Below are 19,164 nucleotides of genomic sequence, written 5' to 3' on the forward strand. Positions count from 1 at the left end.
CTGCTGGAGGGTAGTGGGCTTTAAGGCTGTCACTCTTGTGTCCTGTGATGGTGTTGGGGGGAGTGACTTTGTGGGAACTGGTGGCTGCTGGGAGGCTGCAGGGCCCTCTGCCAGCTGTCCCTTTGTACCCGCTGCCCCCCTCTTCCTCTTTGTGTGGGCTTCTGGATTACAGGAAGCACTAAGGAAAACAGGCCTATTGTTTTCTCTGCATGGGAGGGAGGGCCTCTGGGCACTGCCCAGTGCCCCATCTCCTCTGAGCGGCACCAGATAAGTGGGCCCCACAGGCCCTGGCAGAGGGGGAATTACTTGGCTTGTGGCCCTGGGAGGCCTACTCTCGCTGGTTTGCTCTGGAGACCCCAAATTCCCATTCTGCTGCCCTGTCACAGGGGCCCCTGTGGTCCCATGCAGGCCTTGGGGTTGGTAAGAGGAGAAAGCCCTTACCAACCCCATGGGTGCCCCACCTCACCCCCGCAGTCCCACCTCCTGGCTCTGTGCATCTCCCCTGGGAACAGCCTGGCTGGGCAGCAGGACCTGCTGGGGCAAGTGTGAGGGCATCATCTTTGCTGGGCGTGGCCAGTTCTTGCCTTGTCTCCTCTGGGCTGTTTCTTTCACAGGATTTCATTCCTTCTCCTGAGCTTTAAAGGTTTTAGTTCTTGTTACCATTCTAGCAGCTTCTTAGAATCGTCTGGATTTTTTTTTTTTAAAGATTTATTTTTATTATTTTTTCATTGGAAAGGCAGATATACAGAGAGGAGAGACAGAGAGGAAGATCTTCTGTCCGATGATTCACTCCCCAAGTGAGCGCAACGGGTCGATACTATGCCGATCCAAAGCCAGGAACCTCTTTCGGGTCTCCCACGCGGGTGCAGGGTCCCAAAGCTTCGGGCCGTCCTCGACTGCTTTCCCAGGCCACAGGCAGGGAGCTGGAAGGGAAGCGGGGCCGCCGGGATTAGAACCGGCGCCCATATGGGATCCCGGGCGTGCAAGGCGAGGACCTTTAACCACTTGTGCCACCGCGCCGGGCCCCGTCTGGATTTTTTGTTTGTTTGTTTTAAGTTGGATCTGGCACTGTGGCTTAGCAGATAAAATCTCCCAACGCCGTCATCCCCTATGGACACTAGTTCAAGTCCCAGTTGCTTCACTTACTATCCGGTTCTGGCTCTTGACTTCTACCTGGCCCAGCTCTGTATGTTTGGACCAGTAGGGAACTGAACCAGCATATGGAAGATTCTCGTCTCGCCTCCTCTGTGTGGTTTTTCAAGTAAATTAAAAATAAACACCTTTTTAAAAAATTAAAAGGAAATTTTTTTGTTTAGGTGACAGGATGAATCCCTACGCACTGGTTTTCTCCCCAGATGCCCGCCACGGACGGAGCTGAACTGGAAACAATTCAGCTCTCGTGCCTGGGCCGGGAGCTCCAGGATGTGAACATCACTGCTCCCTCCCAGGGTCTCTAGTAACAGCAAGCCAGAAGCTGCAGGGCTGGCAGTTGCATACGGGCTGGAAGGGCCTTATCCGGTGTCCTAACTCCTAACTGCTGGGTTCAAATGGCTGCCCGAACCTGCTGTAATTCTTAGCCCTTCCAGCTCTGAGATCCAGTCATTGGAAGACTCCAGTCAGCAGAAAAAGCCAGGGCTCTGCTCTTCTGCCCCACCCCTTTTCATGGTTGCATTTTGTACTTCACATTGAAACACCTGTAAGTTGGACTGTTAATTCTCTCCTCTCTGTGTTAGTATCTGGCTTAGAAGTCCCCAGAAGATAGAACCGAAGTTTAAAAAGGTTCCCTTTGACAGGTGCGTAATAAAGATGTTAGCTGTTATTGACATCAGCAGTTTGAATTTGTTAAAATTTTCCCCACCCCAAAAAGTTTAAACTTTACCCAACAGGGGATTTTATCTAGCTACAAAACCAACCAGACAGGAATAGAGAGGAAAAGGCTTGCTGTCTGAGGAGGCTTTGTCTGTGGGCCAGATTTGTAACCTGCCACTTGTGGGCCACCTGCGGGGAAGTTTACCCATCAGCTCTGAAACTCGCCTCCTTGGGCCCTGCTGTCCTTCACAGCCTTCCTGGATCTGTCTGTGCAGAACACACCTGCACATTTCAAGGTACAGGAGTAGGGCCTGGCACAGTAGCTTAGTGGCTAAAATCCTCACCATGCATGCACCGGGATCCCATTTGGGTGTCTGTTTGTATCCCGGCTGCTCTAGTTCCCTTCCATCTTCTGCCTGTGGCCTGGGAAAGCAGTTGAGGATGGCCCAAAGCCTTGGGACCCTGTACCTGTGTGAGAGACCCGGAAGAAGTTACTGGCATCTGGCTTTGGATCAGCTCAGCTCGCTCCGGCCCTTGCAGACACTTGGGGAGTGAACCAGTGTACAGAAGATATTTCTCTGTCTTTCCTTCTCTGTGAATTTGACTTTCCAATTAAAATTAAATAAATCTTTAAAAACTCAAAACACAACAAGGTGCAGGAGTGGTTGAGGTGCCCCTCTTCTCTCCTTCCTTTATGCTCCAGCTCACGCTCCCTGGTTGTCACACTTCAGCCTCCACAATCCTGCACAGTATGGGTTTAGATCCCTTTTGCATTCTCTCCATTTTCTAAGATTTTTTTTAAATTGGAAAGTCAGATATACAGAGAGAAGGAGAGACAGGAAGATCTTCCATCTGCTGGTTCACTCCCTTAGTAGCCACAACAGCCGGAGCTGCACTGAACCGAAGCCAGGAGCCAGGAACTTCCTCTAGGTCTCCCACGCAGGTGCAAGGTCCCAAGGCTTTGGACCGTCCTCGACTGCTTTCTTAGGCTGCAAGCAGGGAGCTGGATGGGAAGTGGGGATTAGAACCAGTGCACATATGGGATCCTGGAGTATACGAGGTAAGGACTTCAGCTGCTAGGCTACCGTGCTATGCCCTACACAACCTTCATTTCTAACCTAATTTCAGTGCATCCTCCTGTGGTGTTAAAATGACTGCTGGGGAGAGGAGATGAGAGCTGCAGCTGGGTACCCCTCAGCAGAGCCACAGTCACGCTGGCCTGTTTGCTGTCACAAATCCTTGAGAGTCATAGAGGTAGTGAAGACAGAGCCCTGGGCCACTTCTTGGCAGACACTGTCCCCCACAGCACAGGTGAATGGGCGGGTCAGCATTTTGGGAAGGATTGAGGTGCTATGACTTGTCAGATGCCTGTCATGCCTGAATGCGGGGGAGGGGAGACTCTCAGGGTCTTGTGGGAGTGCTGGGCTCTGGCTGGGGAGACAGACGTGCTTGATAGACTGAAAGTGGAAGAGTGAGAGTGGCCGTTGTGTCTCAGCTGCTGCTTGGGACGCCGCATCTCATAACTCAGGGTTTGACTTGAGTCTTGGCTGCTGTGCTTCTCACCCAACCTCTTGCTGATGAACACTCGTGGAGGCAGCCAGATGAGGGTTGAAGAGCATGCCACTTCCGTGGGGAGACCCAGATGACATTGGGGGCTCTTGACTTGGGCCTGGCCCAGCCCTGGCTGTTGTGGGCATTTGGGGAGTGCACCAATAGATGGAAAGATGGAAGATGTCTATTTTTCTCCTCTCTCTTCTCTCTTTCCTCCACTCCCCCTCTCCCTTACATCACTCTGATTTTCAAAAAAAATAAATACACTTTTAAAAAAAGACAGAAGGGCAAGGTCTAAGGAGGCAGCCCATGCCCTGTGCCCCTGTGTACTTCCGTTGTGGCTTCCTCTTTACTGCTCCGCCCCAGCTTCGTGGCTCCTCTCTCCAGCTTCTTCCACAGAGCTCTGCTTGGCCACATCGGCTCTGCCTTTCTCCTTCTGGCATTTGACATGCTCAGTCAGCAGGCATTCAAACTCCTTGTCAAAACTCAAAAGCAAAAACCTGGAGCAGTAGGGAAACTGAGGAAAAGATAGCCAGGTAGCTCTGAGTCAGGCGAGGGTGACTTCCTGCTGGACCTGCCTGCATGAGGCGTGTGCTGGAGAGTTGCAGTGAACCTGCAAGACCCGGCCCTGTGCATTGTGTGAGGAGTTGACCACGTCTCGGCGTTTCTGCAGCCACCATCCCTGTTGTCTCTTCATAGCTGAATGAGCGTCGTGTGTATCTGCGCATCTAAAATGACCTTGTGTGTTGTTCAGCCTGGCGCTACTGCGTCACCGCTCCCTGATGGCTCTGATCTTTTGGTTGTCTGTCTGAGCCCACTGTGTTTAGGACCCCTTCCACTGCAGGTCCATGAACCAGAGATTTTATTATTTATTTTACTTTATTTGAAATTTTGTTTGTTTGAAAAGTAGAGATAGGGAAAAAGAAAGAGATCAGTTATTCACCTGCTGGCTCATTCCCTGAGTGGCCACACAACTGGGCCAGGTCAAAACCGGGGAACAAGAACCTGGGTCCTCTTTTGCCGTCTTGCCAGTAGGGAACTGTAGCAGAAATAGAGTAATCAGGACTTGAGCCAGCACTCATGTGGGATGCCAGGGTTGCAGACGACAGCCCAACCGACTGTGCCACCACACTGGCCGAGAAACAAAGGCTTTGTAAAATTGTAATATGTGTACAGTGTGGGAGGACCAGAAATACTTAGTCAGATGAGCCTTGGTGAGTGAGGGAAAGCCAGACGAGCTCCACGCGCTCACTGTACACCAGAAGCAGCTTTGTGTGTGCTCCAGGCCCTGCACAGAGAGCATGGCGGCTGGGTTCCTGTCGGGCCTCCTTGGCAGTACTGCTCTGCCTCCCTCTCCTACTCCACAGTGCCCAGGCCCAACTTGAACGTGTCTGTTCCCCGGAGCTTCTGTTCTGCCAGAGGAGGAGAGATGGCAGTCACGTGTCAGGTGGACTTGGTGCTGCTGGGGCTGAGGAGCCTGCTCTAGCTGGGCCCGCTGACTGCCCTCAGCCCCTGGGCCGGCCCCTTGCTTAGCTGTTAGGCCTTGGGCAAGTTGCTTGCCCTCTCTGAACCTCAGTACTCTCTTCCTCAAAGTGAGGGTGACAGTGGCATCTACCCCATGCAGCCGCACAAAGGTGAAGTTGGCTGGGATATGTGAGATTCCTAGCCCAGGGCCTGCATACCAATACTATTTTTTAAAAAAGATTTATTCATTTTTATTAGAAAGGCAGATATACAGAGAGGAGGAGAAATAGAGAGGAAGATCTCCAGTCCAATCATTCACTCCCCAAGTGGCTGCAATGTCTGGAGCTGAGCCAATCCAAAGCCAGGAGCTCTTCCGGGACTCCCACGCGGGCGCAGGGTCCCAAAGCTCTGGGCCGTCCTCAACTGCTTTCCCAGGCCACAGGAAGGGAGCTGGATGGGAAGTTGGGCTGCCAGGATTAGAGCCAGCACCCATATGGGATCCTGGCACGTTTAAGGCAAGGACTTTAACTGCTACGCTATCACGCCAGACCCATACAAATACTATTTTTTTAAAAGATGGGCGTGGCACAGTGGCCTAGTGGCTAAAGGCCTCACCTTGAACGTGCCAGGATCCCATATGGGCACTGCACTTCCCATTCAGCTCCTGGATGCAATGGTCTAAGGGCTTGAGCCATCCTCTGCTGCTTTCCCAGGTTGTAAGCAGGGAACTGGATCAGAAGTGGAACAGCTTATACTCAAACCAGTGCTCCTATGGGAGGCTTAGCTTGAAGTGCCACCTCACCACTGGGCTACCCTCATCATACTCTGTTATTTTTAAGTTAAGGTCAAGAATCTCATTGGAGAAGGACGAAGGAAATGCTCATTTATGACCCCACAGGTGGGTTGGGGTGCAAACATCATACACCATGTTACATGAAATAAGCCAAGCACAGACAGACGAGCACCGCACAATCTCGTGCTTAGTTGGAAGCTAAAAAAGCAGAGACCACTGCAGAATCAGAAGAATAATAAACTTCCTTCCGGAATAGGGAGGTGAGCTCTCTCTGGTCCTAGCCTGGCTCAGGCTCTGGGTCCCCACCCTCCCTCGCACTGACCATTAGGATCGCTCCAGTAACCCCTCAAAACAAACAAAAAAATCTAGAATGGACAGACAACAACATGGAAAGCTTAGAATCAGACAGGAAACGGTCAGCGTGGACCAACCTAGTGGCCAAACATGCCTCACTAGGTGGGACACAAAGATTAGTTACGCCTCACTAGGGTATTGGGGATTTCTCTGCACACCCATCCTAAAAAAAAAAAGTACCTAAACTGATAACTGTATGGAATCAGGTTGAATACAAACCAAAATTGAAATGTCTATGAAGAAGTCACAGGATGTAGTTAAGAAACCGCATCTTCCTATCAACATACTATTAATCAATGTCATGTCAATTGATGCCATGAGGTAGTAAATGGCTGTTGATGTTATGTCGGGGCCTTTAATTGATTGGGATGATGCTTTGCTGGCTTTATCTTCAGACCAGAGATGGTCTCACCAAGAAATCGTTGAACCCACTGGAATAATAAGACACTGGACTTTATGCTTGGTAAATACTTCCAATGAAAGAACCTCAGCTGAATTTGAACTGTGGTAATGGAGCAAGGTGGAGAAATCCACCATGCGGAGAGGGTTCAGGGAGGGGTGGGGGGAATCCCAGTGCCCATAACACTGTGTCACATAATGCAATGCAATTAATTTAACAACAACAACAACAAAAAAAAACAGAGACCAGAGTAGGGATCACCATAGGCTTGCAAGGTTAGGGAGAAGATGGGTGTTGGGAACAAAGTCATAGATAGGAAGGAAAAGTTGAGGTGCTCTGTGACAATGTAGAGTGACTAATAATTTGTGTATTTCAAGTCACTTGATTAGAGGATTTGGAAAGTTCTTACCGCAAAGAAATGTCAGTTGCTCTGATTTCATCATTGTACCCTGGATACTTGTATTGAGATGTCATAGTGCAGGCCTGGCACAATAACCTAGTGGCTAAATCCTCACCTTGCATCTGCTGGAATCCCATGTGAGTGCTGGTTCTAATCCCAGTGGCCCCACTTCCCATCCAGCTCCCTGCTTCTGACCTGGGAAAGCAGCCGAGGATGGCCCAAAGACTTGGGACCCTGCACCTGTGTAGGAGACCCGGAAATGTCACACTGTACTCAGTAATTATGTGCCAATTCCAAGTGCTGATTTCTTTATAAAGGATGTTGCGGGGAGAGGGAATAATCTCAAAGCGTTCTGAACCCCAGAAGTGCATTCTGGATGGCCTCTTGGAACTGGAACCCCAGGGTGGCTCTGGATTTGGGGGCACCTGGGGACAGCTAGGACCGGCCACTCTCTTCCCCACTCCTCATCTGCAGTGGTGCTCCCTCTCCCCCAGCCCCCGCCTGCTCGTTGTCTGTGTCCACTCAGGCTTTCTGCTCTCGCAGACCTCCTTTCTGCAGCTGCGATGACGATGGGCTCTCCAGCCCTGACTTCCCCGTGCACTATCTGCCATCTTCCTTCACAGCTGGAATGGCTGGCACAGCAGCTGCCCAAAGTCGTCTTTTCCTTTCACTCTTGGCCCAGCTCCCTCAGCTCAGGAGTCCATCCCTCATATTGTTGGGGGCAAGAGAGGGGACCAAGCAGTGGAGAACATGGTCGCTTAGGCAGCTGGAGCTGTGAGCCAGGCAGAGCGCATGGCAGGTGTTGGGAGTCCAATTTGGCTGCACCATTTCCTAGCTTTGTATAACCCTGGGCAAGCCATGTAATTGCTCTAAACTGCCTCATCTGTGAAATGAGAATATAACAATAGAACTGATCTAAAAGTTTGTAATGAGATTATATTTGTGGTGTGCTAGGCAGTACTGGAACAAAGAAAGTGCTCAAAGTTACCAGCGATGATGATGGTTAAAGGCTTCAGGAGCGTGGGCAGATGGCGTTTTCCGATTGGCTGACGCTCAGGCTGCTGCAGAGGGGGCAGCTTTTCCGATTGTCCAGACGTGGTTGGGCTTGCTCTGGCAACTTGCACTGAACGCTTTCCACAGCTATACTCCAAAGCAGCTGTGGGGTAGTTCTGAGCTTGCTCCTGCATCAGCAAGGCCAGCACAGCCCCTGGCTGTCATGAACACGTAGGGACGAACCAGCATGCGGATCTGTCTCTCCCTCTGTCAATTCAGCCTTACAAGTGAATAAACCTTAAAATCAGGATTGTAAAATTCATCTTAAAATATATATTTGAAAGGGTTACAGAGAAACTGGGAGATTTCCCTGTTGCTGGTTCGCTCAAGTGGCTGCAATGGTTGTAGCTGAGCCAATCCAAAGCCAGGAGCTTCTTCCAGGGGTTCTATGTGGCCCTGGACCTGAGCCATCTTCCACCACTGTTTTCCCAGGTGTATTAGCAGGGAGCTGGATCAGAAGTGGAATCTGAACTGGTATCCGTAGGAGATGCTGGGGTCATGGGTAGAGGCTTAATTTGCTGTGCCACAACACTAGTGTTGAGTGTTTGTTTTTGTTTTCATTTTGTTTTTTGTTTTGTTGGAACCCAGATATTTACCCCCAAACATGTGCCCTGTTAGCCACAGAAGTAAGAACAGAAACCAAATTGCCTAACTCTGAATCATATGAGCTCCCTTCTTCAGGACTTTTTCATATGAGTTATTAGGTCATAAACACTTAGGCCTGTTTTCTCAGAGTGGACGTTGTCAATAGTCAGTAATGATTGAGTACTGTGGCAGGTCCTCCTCTTGCCTGTTTTTATTGAGAGGCAGAGTGCTGCCATCCACTCGTGAATGCCCCAGTTGCTCACAGCAGCCTCCTGCCAAGCTGTGGGGCACACAGTCCAGGCCTGCCCCATGGCTGGATGGAGCACCAGCTCTCAAGCCCTCCCAGGGTCTGCCTTAGTAGGAGGCTGGAGTCAGGAGCTGGCCCTGGGTCCAGTCTCCACTGCGCAGTGCTGGCAGTTTGATTGGTGCTTTGCTTACTGGGTCCGACACCTGTCTGGTGATTGTTTTTAATAATAAGTTTATTGAGATGTAAATTTGCATACCATGAAAATCATCCTTTTAAAGTGGTTTTTAGTATAGTCAGAGCCTTGCACAACTGTCCCCACTGTCTGACCTCAGAACATTTACTTCATTCCCAGATGAAACCTGGTCACCACCCAGTGCCTGGCAACCCCTGTGCTGCTTCCTGTCTCTCTGGATTTGCCTGTCCTGGGCGTTACAGATGGAGCCAGGCTGTGTGTGTGGCCTGTGTGCCTGGCTTCGCTCCTGCACTGAATATTGGGAGGATTCATGATTCATGTATGTTGCAACATCTAGCAGGCATACTCTATTGCTTTTATTGCCAGTAGTACTCTGATGGACAGATAAGACACACTAATCCATTCAGTTGATGGACATTTGGATTGTTTTTTGGGCTATTTAGGAATAATTTTAAAAAGACATTTATTTATTTGAAAGGTAGAAAGAGAGAAATCTTTGATCTGCTGGTTCACTCCCTAGTTGCTCACAACAGGCAGTGCTGGGCCAGTTGAATTCAGAAGCCAGGAACAGCATCCTGATCCTCCGTGTGGGTGGCAGGGATGCCCCACACCCCACTGCTTTCTCAGACACATTAGTAGGAAGCTGAATCAGAAATGAGAACAGCCAGAACTGGAACCAGTTCTCCAATACAGGATACTGTTGCTGCAAGGAGAAGCTTACCCCACTGCGTCACATGTTGACCCCCTCAGGTGCGAATTTCCTTGGGGACATGTTTTCAGTTCTGAGTGCTTCCTAGGAGTGGAGTTGCTGAGTCACAAATGTGTTTTTTACATCAGCAGAGCTACCCTAACTTCCAGAGTGGCTTCTCCATTTTATGTCCCAGCAGCAGGAAATGAAGGCTTCAGTCTCCGCATACCCTAACACCTGTTGCCTTTTTTTTTTTTTCCACTTTATCAGTGAGAGATGGCATGCAAACACTCCCACTGCTGATTCACTCCCCAAATGCCCATAATAGTGAGGGCAGGGCCAGGCTGATGCAGAACTGGGAACTTAATCCAGGTCTCCACATTGTGGCAGAAACCCAGCTGACTAAGCCATGCCTATGGTCTCCCGTGGTCTGTGTTAAGAAGCTGGAGGAGCGGGGCAGACAGCTACCAAGGGAAGGCCTGGGCACCCTAAACACCAGGCCACATACCCACCCTGCCCCTCATCTTGTGGAGTTGATTGTAGGATCTCTCTTATGCTTTAGAGAGAAATCCCTCATAAGCCCTATAATTTGTGAGTGTGCTCTCCATTCTGTGGATGGTCCCGTTCACCTTCTCAGTAGTGTCCTTTAAAGCAGAAAGGGTTTTAAAAAAACAAAACCCTTTGTACCAGCAGTGTTGGGGTACACTTAAATAAGAGACTGATGGAATTATAACTCCTTATGAAGAACTATACCACTGTAGTAAAATGGGGAAAATCTGGGGGGGAGGGGAGTTTGGAGGGGAAATCCCAGTCTATGTGAAATTGTAACGCATAATTCAAAAATTCAAAAGAAAAAAAACATACATATATAACTTAAGAAGTGCTTATGATTTGTTTTATTTGAAAGAGGACGAGATGGAGAAGGCTCTTCCATCTGCTGGCTCACTCCCCAGATGGCTGCCATGAGCAGGAACTGAGCCAGGCTGAGGGTGGGGGCCAGGAGGTCCTTCTGTCGGTCCCAGGGGTGCGCTGGAGAGCCATCCTCTGCTGCTGTCTCAGGCAGGAGTGGAGCAGCCAGGATGGGGTGCTGGTGGCACAGGCAGAGAGTTAGCCTGCTACTTTGCATAAAAATTCTTTTTGAAAATGTTTATTTCTCAGGTCTAACTCTGTCTCTCCTGTCTGTAACTCTGCCATTCAAATAAAAATAATTGTTTTCAAAGTTTTATTTTTATTGAAAAATCAAATTTATAGAGTGAAGGAAAGACAAAGAACTGGCACCCATATGGGATCCCGAGTGTGCAAGGCAAAAACTTTAGCCACTAGGCTACCATGCTGGGCCCCGAAAATAAGTACATTTTAAAAATATGTATTGGGGGTTTGTGTCCTGGCTGCTCCACTTTCCATCCAGCTCCCTGCTACTAGCCTGGGAAAGCAGCAGAGGAAGGCTCAAGTCCTTGGGACCCTGCACCAATGTAGGAGATCCAGAAGAAGACCCTGGCTTCCGGCGTCAGAAGTGCTCAGCTCTGGCCGTTGCGGCTACTTGGGGAGTAAACCAGTGGATGGAAGATCTTTCTCTCCTTCTCTGGAAAAATCTTTTTTTTTTTTTTTTAAGATTTGTTCTTCACTTTCATGTGACTTTTTAAGACAAATTTGTCATTTTTTGCGAAAGTAACCAGTTGGGCTTTTGACAGGAAGTGCATTGAATCCTGTGCATCTTAGCAGTTTTAAGTTTTCTGATACAGGGATATATCTTACTGTTTGCTTAAACATGTAAGTTCAGCATTGGTTTCTAGTTTACAGTGTACATATCTGAGACGTCTTTGAGACTTCTTTTGAATGTTGATTCTTTCTGATGCTATTACAGATGAAATTATTTTAATTTTGGAGCTTAGAAATAGTTAACTTTTGTGTGGTGATATTATCTTTTGCATCCTTGCCAGCCATGTTTATTCTAATGGATTTTTCATGAGTTCCTACTGCCTGTGACTTTATTTTCTGATCTAATTGCTTGTCTGGTTAGAGCCTTCAGCGCTATGTTGAAGAGTCAAGACTAAACTGTGTGAGTCTCAGGTTGTTTTAGGTGTTAATCTACTTGGTTCTCAAAGAGATCAATACATAACATTGTGGCTGACACTCCTGGAAAGGTTGGTTTATGGTGAGCTCATAGCTGGGAGGGGAAAAAAAAAAGTCCTTGCAATCTGAGTTTGCTGAATGTTAGAGGTCGTTTTCACACAGGAGTGGCTGGGTGTGGAAGGAGGCAGGTGCCAGTGTGGGCCTGGGAAGGGAGTCCTGAGGCCATAGGAGGGGAGGGCTCCCCTGGGGGACAGCACTGGACCTTCCAGAGTGCTGCCCGTTCCCAGCCACTCGCAGGTTGCCTGGCTTGACCCAGCTGTGGTCTGCCCCAAGGAGTCACACACTGCTGCTGCCTTGCCAGCCACTCCCTGAAGTGCTGGTGTCCCAGAGAGGGCCCACTGGCCCCCTGTACTTGTCTTTAAAGATGTATTTGTTTATTTGAAAGGCAGATTTGCAGATGAGAGAGATCTTTCATCTGCTGGAGGTGTCTTCCAGCTGCCAATTCATTCCGCACATGGCTGGGTCAGGCCGATCAGAAGTGGGACAGCCATGGACTCAAGCCAAGGTGCTGTGTGGGATGTGGATGTTGCGGCCCATGGCTCTGCCCCGCAAGCCTGCTGAGCACGTGGCCTGAAGCAAGAGTTACTGAGGATCTATTCCTGCCTCCTCTTGCTGCCTCTTCACTTCCTGTCCTCTCCTATGTCACCCAAGGCCTCATTTTTGTTCCTCTGTTCCTTTAGCAGCAGGCCAGGTGAGACTTTGAGCATCATGAGGGAGAGGTGGAGAAGGCCCCTGGCAGCCTCCTTCAGAGTGGGGCTGGGGCGACCTCAGACAGCCTCGTGGCTTCCCAGGAGCAGAGTACTGCTCCCCCGCCCAGCTCCCCGGAGCAGCTTTTCTGGGTCACCTTCAAAGAGAGTGACCAAGAATACAGACAGGCCCAGGATTTGAAGGGCCCACGTTTGCAGCCAAATCCGTGCACAAATCGACCCTGAATTGTGTCATCCATCTCTGGGGATGTACGCAGAGGCACTTTCGTGGTTTCCTACTCCTGTAAGCCAGCCAGTGGACAGTGCAGGCAACATGCATGTACTCATCCACAGGTCAGTTCCTGGGACAGGCATTTAGCATCATGGTCAAGATGCCCACCTCTCGTCTCAGGGTGTCTGGTTCACGTCCCAGCGCCGCTCCTGCCTTTAGCTTCCTGCTGAAACCCAGCCTGGGAGGCAGTAGATGGCGGCTCAAGTGCCCGGATCCCTGCCAGCTGCCGGGAGACTTGGTGTGGCTCCTGGCGCCTGCCTTGTTCTCTCCTGCCATGGCTGTGCAGGCCCCCGTGGCAGTGCCCCCTGAGTTGTGCTTTTCCAGTCCCCATGGCTGCGCCCTGCTCTCGATGGCAGTGCTCCTAGGTTGTGCTCCTCGGCCCCCGTGGCTGCACCTGCTGTCCCACATCGGTGCCCCTTGAGCTGCCAGCTGCTCAGGCCTCTAGCGTGTGTGCCGTCCGAGTCCTCTGCAGCCTAGGGGACTCACTGTTACCTTGCACTGCCCTCTTCAGTGTGCTCCCTTTCTACTCCAGCATGCACCAGGCAGCCCCCCCCCCCCCCCGTGCTGTTCTGCCATCCCCCGTGCTGTTCTGCCATCCCTGAGCCCTTTCCCTGTTATTCGGGCTATGCCACTAACTCCCACTCGTATCTCTAAATCTTCAACTCCAGAATTTTTGGGGTTTTGACAACTTTTCAACAAAACTGTTAACATATAAAAGTTGTGTGTTTTACATGGTTTGTTACACATATGCATGGGACTCAAGGTGAATCTGTCCTTATGAGCATTTAACATTTTTTTTCTAAACTGGGAAGGCATTCAAAATCCTGTCTTCCAGGTTTTCTTTATTAGAGAACTATGCAGCACATTGTCATTGTTCCACTGTGCCACCAAATTCTAGAATTTTTTCTTCTGCCTAGCTGGAACCGAAAAACCTCAGTGAGCCTCTCCCTGCCACTTCCCCAACCTCAGGTAGCCACCAGGAAATTCTCCACTTCCGTGAGATCTCCTGTTTTTCAGCCCCACATGGGCGTGGGCTCAGGTGGTGGTAGTGTACTTGGTTTGTTTCATGAAGTGACTGCGTTCCATCCATGCTGCTGCATACACCATGATTCCATCCTTTGTGTGATTGCATAGCAGTCCACCACCATGCCCGTGTGCCTTCTTTTCTCCTGCCCCCCAGTCAGTGGCTGGCCCAAGGCTGTGGTGAGTGCTGCAAAGTGAATGGCGTCTTGAGGTGGATTTCATTTCAGAGCCAGCTTGCTTACCTCTTGGTGGGTGCTTGCCTCTGCATAGCCCCCTCCTATCTTAGACTTGACTTCCAGGCCCCCTAAACTGCTGGCCTCAGCACCTCGTTGCCCTCTCCCCCCTCCCATCACCAACTGAAAATAACCTCAGACATCATCTCCTCCTCCAGGGATCCCACCTGGGATCCTAGCTGTAACCCAATTCTTTTTAATTTTTGATTGGAAAGTCAGATATACAGAGAGGAGGAGAGACAGAGTGGAAGATCTGTCCATTGGTTCATTCCCCAAGTGGCCACAATGGCCAGAGCTGCTCCAATCTGAAGCCAGGAGCCAGGAGTTTCTCCTGAGTCTCCCATGTGGTGCGGGGTCCCAAGGTTTGGAGCCATCCTCTACTTCTTTCTCAGGCCACAAGCAGGGAGCTGGATGGGAAGCAGTGTTGCTGGGATTAGAACCGGCGCCCACATAGGATCCTGGTGTGTGCAAGGCAAGGACTTTAGCTACTGGGCTACCGCGCCAGGCTCTGGAACCTTTCTGTGCCCTGAAACGGTGAAGTAGACTCTACCCAAACAGGGCCCTCTCAGTTTGTGAGAGAAAAACAAGTCCCACCCCCTCACACACAAGGGACGAGCTCTGTGGCATAGCAGGTAAAGCTGCTGCTTGCAATGGCAGCATCCCATAGGGACATCAGTTCAAATCCTGACTGATCCTCTTCCCATCCAGCTCCCTGCTTGTGGCCTGGGCAAGTAGCACAAAGATGGCCCAACTTCTTGGGCCCCTGCACCCTGATGGGCGACTCAGATGAAGCTCTTGGCTTCAGATCGGCCTGACTCCAGCTGTGGCAGCTGTTTGGAGAGAGAGCCCCTGGATGGAAGATCTGTTTCTCTCTCTTACTAACTCCATCTTTCAAATAGGTAAAATAAATCTTAAAAGAAAAGCAAAAGTCCCTCAACAGTTAACTAGTTGCTCAGGACACAACTGATGCCATTGTTCTCCCTGGCAACAAGCCACCGCCCACCACTCTACTGCTATAAGCAGCTCGTTTCCTTGAAAGAGAGACAGATCCTGCATCCATGGCTCACTCCCTACTTAGCTACAGTAGCCAAGGTGGCTACACTGAAGCCAGGCGCCCAAGTGCCTGTGCCATCATGTGCTCCCCTCTCAGGTGCTTCAGCAGGGAGCTGGACCCAAAACACAGCATGCAGAGCTCAAAACAGGTATCTCTTCTCGGCCTTTTGGCTAAGATCAAGTGAAGAACTCGAACAGGTGCCCCAGTGTGGAACGCTGGCCTGCAAGAGGCAGTTTAGTCTATTGCACATCACACTGATCCTAGAACTCATTTTTTTTTCTCATGTATACTAGTGACAGAGTTCTCCCACCTACTGATTAAATCCCCAAATAGGAATGGTCCAGGCCGAAGTCAAGAGTGAGGAACTCCATCTGGGTCTCCCACATGGGTGGCAGGGACCCAGACCCTCGAGCCATCATCTGTTGTGTTCCAGGGTCTGCATTAGCAAGCAGCTGGAGGCAGGGCAGCTGGGACTTGAACCAGTGCAAAGATAAAGACACCACAAGTGGCAGCCTAGCCTAACCCTGAAGTGCAAATTTGTGCCAAAGAGCACTTGCCTTTTTATTTACAAAAAAGAAAAAAGGCTTGAAAGAGCGACACAGAAACACAACACAGAGATCTTCCATCTCCGGAAGATCTTTCCAAATTCCCACAACAATCAGGGCAAGGTCAAGTCTGAGATGGAATCAGAAATTCCATCAGTTTCCCACATCGGTGGCAGGGATCCAAGTATTGAGCCGCCAACCCACTGCTTCCCAGAGCAAGTTAGCTGGAAGGGGCCATTGTCAACTGGAGTTGAAACATGAACCCAGGCACTTTGGTGTCCTAAGCAGCAGCTTTTTGCTTTGTTTTGGTTTTGTTACATTTATCTTATTGGAAAGAAAGACTTACAGGGAGACAGCGATCTTCCATCTGCTGGTTTATTCTCGATATGGCTGCAAGGATCAGGATTGGACCCAGCCAGAGCCAGGCGTGGCCTTCCATCTGGGTCTCCTACCATGGTAGCAGGGCGCAAGCACTTGAGTCATCTTCATGGGCTTTCCCTGGCACATTAGAGAGCAGGATTGGAAGTGGAGGAGCTGGGACTTGAACTAGCGCTTGTGGGATTATCAGCACCATAGGCTATGATATAACCCATTGCAACACACCTTCGGCCCCCTAACTGACATCTAGCGGCTCAACCATCTTTTTTCTTGTTAGTGTCATTGTCTCCAGCTGTGAGTGGGCTGGCTGGGATGGTTTTCCTGGCTGCCTGTGCCAGGCCTGGGCTGGGTGCTGGACAGACCCAAGCAAGCAAAGAACACCCGGTGCCCTTCTTCAGGGAATTTGCAGCTATGTAAATACACATGCTGCAGCCGTGCAGCCACAGGGAGCCAGGGTGAGTTCCCACCTGCGTGCCTCTTCAGCAGCCCAGGGCTGATGTCTGCCTGCACCCCACTGCACCCTCACCGTCAGCTCACTTCAGTGGGCATAGGGGAGATTGGGCTTGTGCTTTAATCATGGTGGTGAGGGGAGTGGTTTTTCTCACAGAAATCCCAAACCACCTTCCACAATCAAGGGAGAAGTTATTTTAGGTTCCGCACCTTCAGGTTGATGAGCACGGGGGCCCTGGGGTTACCTGGAGGGTGTGTTCCTGAGCCCCACCCTCACTTCTGCTTCCCCCTGGCCAGTATCACAAGTATGTTCTGTAGGGATGAGGGCAGGATGGGCTGCTGCCAGCTTGCAGCTGCATCTCAACCCTGGCCCCCTCCCCCTGCTGCCCTGTCTTTCCTGCCAGGAGGGTGTGGGTGGCCACCTGGGGATAGCTGTGCCTCTCTGAGACCAGGAGGCTCGCACTCACCCTGTACTCAGCCCTACAGGAAGATGAGGCTCTGTCTAGGCCCCCCTTCCCTCCTGGCACTGCCTGGCTCAGGGGAGGAGGAACAGGAAGTTCTGCCTTGCCCGCCTGCCCTTCCCGCCGTCCCTTGCCCCGTCCATCCCAGAAGGTCTAGTTCTCGGATGCCTTAAATGTGGTCTGTTCTGTGGCACAGGAGCTCTGGGAAGGGGAGTGGAGCATGGGGTGGCGGCGGCTCCTCATCCCTGCCAGCCTGCCTCATCCCTGCTCCCAGAAACCGAGGCCATCATGGTGATAATTAACTTTTATGGCACACACGCTCTGTGTGCCAGACACCATTGTAAGCATTTTATGAGCATTGCCCCACCTGACATGTATGCCAACCCCAGAGGCAGGGCCTCGGGCACACTCATGGGGTGGATGTGGGCAGACTTGGAAAGCTGGGCTGTGGGCTTGACAATAGGAGCACTTCCACAGAGCTTCACTCTCGCACATTTTCTTCCTCCTTCCCCACAGAACGTCAGCTGGGAGTCAACCCAGGTGAAGGGCGGCCCTCGGGACCCCCTGTGAGGACCCCGGAGGTCACTGGCCTGAGCCCAGGCCTCGATCTCTCCTGCAGCCTCAGCTTTTCTTTGGAAGTCCTGACGCCTTCTCTCTCTTTCTCCTCCCCCCACCCCCGCCCCAGGACCCTGCTGGAATCTTTGAGCTGGTGGAAGTGGTTGGCAATGGCACCTACGGACAGGTGTACAAGGTGAGATCCAAACTGCCCCCCGCGCCGCTGGCCTGGAGATTTCAGTGGGGGATGTGGTGGAGGGGGGCAGGAAATGGGGGACACTGATAAATAGGCTGGAGGCTTCAGAAAAAAGGTGGAAAGCATGTGAGGGGAGGAGACATAGGGGCAGTGAGAAGATGTTTTGCTGGCCTCTCTTTTCATTTAGCACAGTCCTGGGTGTGGCAGGAACAGGCTGCAGCTGAGTAGGGTGTGGGACAGGAAGCGTGAGGGCAGTGAGAAGAGCATGGTGTGTGTGGGTGGGGGTGGGTATGGCAGGAAAGGGGTACAGTGGCAGAGCTCACCTGGGATGCAGAGCAGGGTGTGGGTTGAAAGATATGAGTTTGGCTTCTTCCAAGGCCACAGAGAGACTCGGCAGCTGGTGAACCTCGTGGGCACCCTTGCACTGAGGGGCGGCGGCCCACATCCAAGCCAGAGCCTGCGCCGGAGCTTGGGCCTTCTGCTCTGGAAGCTGCCTGTCCCCACTGAGGTGGCCACTGATGGTAGCTGGGAGCCTGGGCCTCGCACATGGCTTGACCACCACTTACACTTGGATGGGGACCGCAGCAGGGAGGGGCACGTTCCAGATGGGTAGTACCCTGCAGAACACACCTGCTTCTTTGTCCCCACACGGCGCCCCAAGCCCTCAGCCTGCATCTGTTTCCCTGGTCACCGGGCCTACCTGCCCTTTTCTTACCTGCTTCCCTTGTGAGCTTGGAGAAACAGGCACCCCCTCACCACCTCTCCCCCCCACACACATACAGAAACACATCTCACCCCTCAGTGTCTTGCCTACTTGTTGCCATGAAGATAGCTGGTGTGCTCCTGTGCTTGAGTGGCTGCTGAGGGCAGCATTGGTCCATGAGCCGGCCCCACCTATGCCCATGTCCACGAGGGGCTGCCTTCTCTTATCCTGGGCTTCCCCAGGAAGCCTTGGCTTTCCTGCCCAAACCTTAGATGACTTGTGCGGGGAATTCCAGAAGGCCACAGCGGGAGACAGGGGCTGCTGAGACGCACCAACCGGGGAAGGCCAAGTTCCCTCCTACCAGGTCTGGTGACTGCATGGGCATCAGCATGGCCCTCCAGTACCCTCCAAGTTCCCTAAAACGTCAGCCCTCTCTTCTCTCCCTGTCTCTGAGCCTGGGAGAGGCCTCCTCCTGCCCAGGCTGGTATGTCAGGAAAGCCCCCAGCTTTGTGTCGTTTCTAGGCGAGGGGAGCCAGGCGAAGCCCTCTCCCTGCCTCCTCTCCAGCCCACCCACCCTGTCAGGATAAGTGGCTTCCCCTTGCTGCCCTTCAGAGGCCAGCAGATGCAAGGCAGGGAGTGGAGTTAAAACATGTCACTCAATTTTTCTTTCCCCAAAGATTTATGTATTTATCTGAAAGGCAGAGTTACAGGGAGAGAAGGAAAATCTGTCATGTATTGTTTCACTCTACAAATGGTGGTAGTAGCCAGGGCCAGAACAGGCTGAAGCCAGGAGCCAGGATTTCACCCATGCTCTCCTATGGGAGCAGGTGCCCAAGCACTTGAGCCATCCTCCACTGCTCTCAAGAGTGTTAGCAGGGAGCTGGATTGGAAGCCTAGCAGCCGGGACTTGAACTGGTG

The 19,164-nt window shown here is 51.4% G+C and overlaps 1 protein-coding gene across 7 annotated transcripts in view; it reads left to right on the forward strand.

Annotated features, from left to right (window-relative positions):
• MINK1 (misshapen like kinase 1) overlaps positions 1-19,164 on the forward strand; it is a 51,978-nt gene that overhangs the window by 19,293 nt on the left and 13,521 nt on the right. For 6 of the 7 annotated variants that reach the window (XM_041001609.1, XM_041001612.1, XM_041001613.1 and 3 more), the window contains exon 2: positions 17,478-17,543. In XM_041001609.1, coding sequence (XP_040857543.1) covers positions 17,478-17,543 — 66 coding nt within the window. Of the gene's footprint in view, positions 1-17,459; positions 17,544-19,164 lie in introns of those variants that run through there. The other variant, XM_041001614.1, reaches the window with a different exon arrangement.

The sequence above is a fragment of the Ochotona curzoniae genome, unplaced genomic scaffold (assembly GCF_017591425.1).
Source record: "Ochotona curzoniae isolate NIBS_2020 unplaced genomic scaffold, NIBS_Ocur_1.0 scaffold_2453, whole genome shotgun sequence".
In the NCBI taxonomy this organism is placed as follows: domain Eukaryota; kingdom Metazoa; phylum Chordata; class Mammalia; order Lagomorpha; family Ochotonidae; genus Ochotona; species Ochotona curzoniae.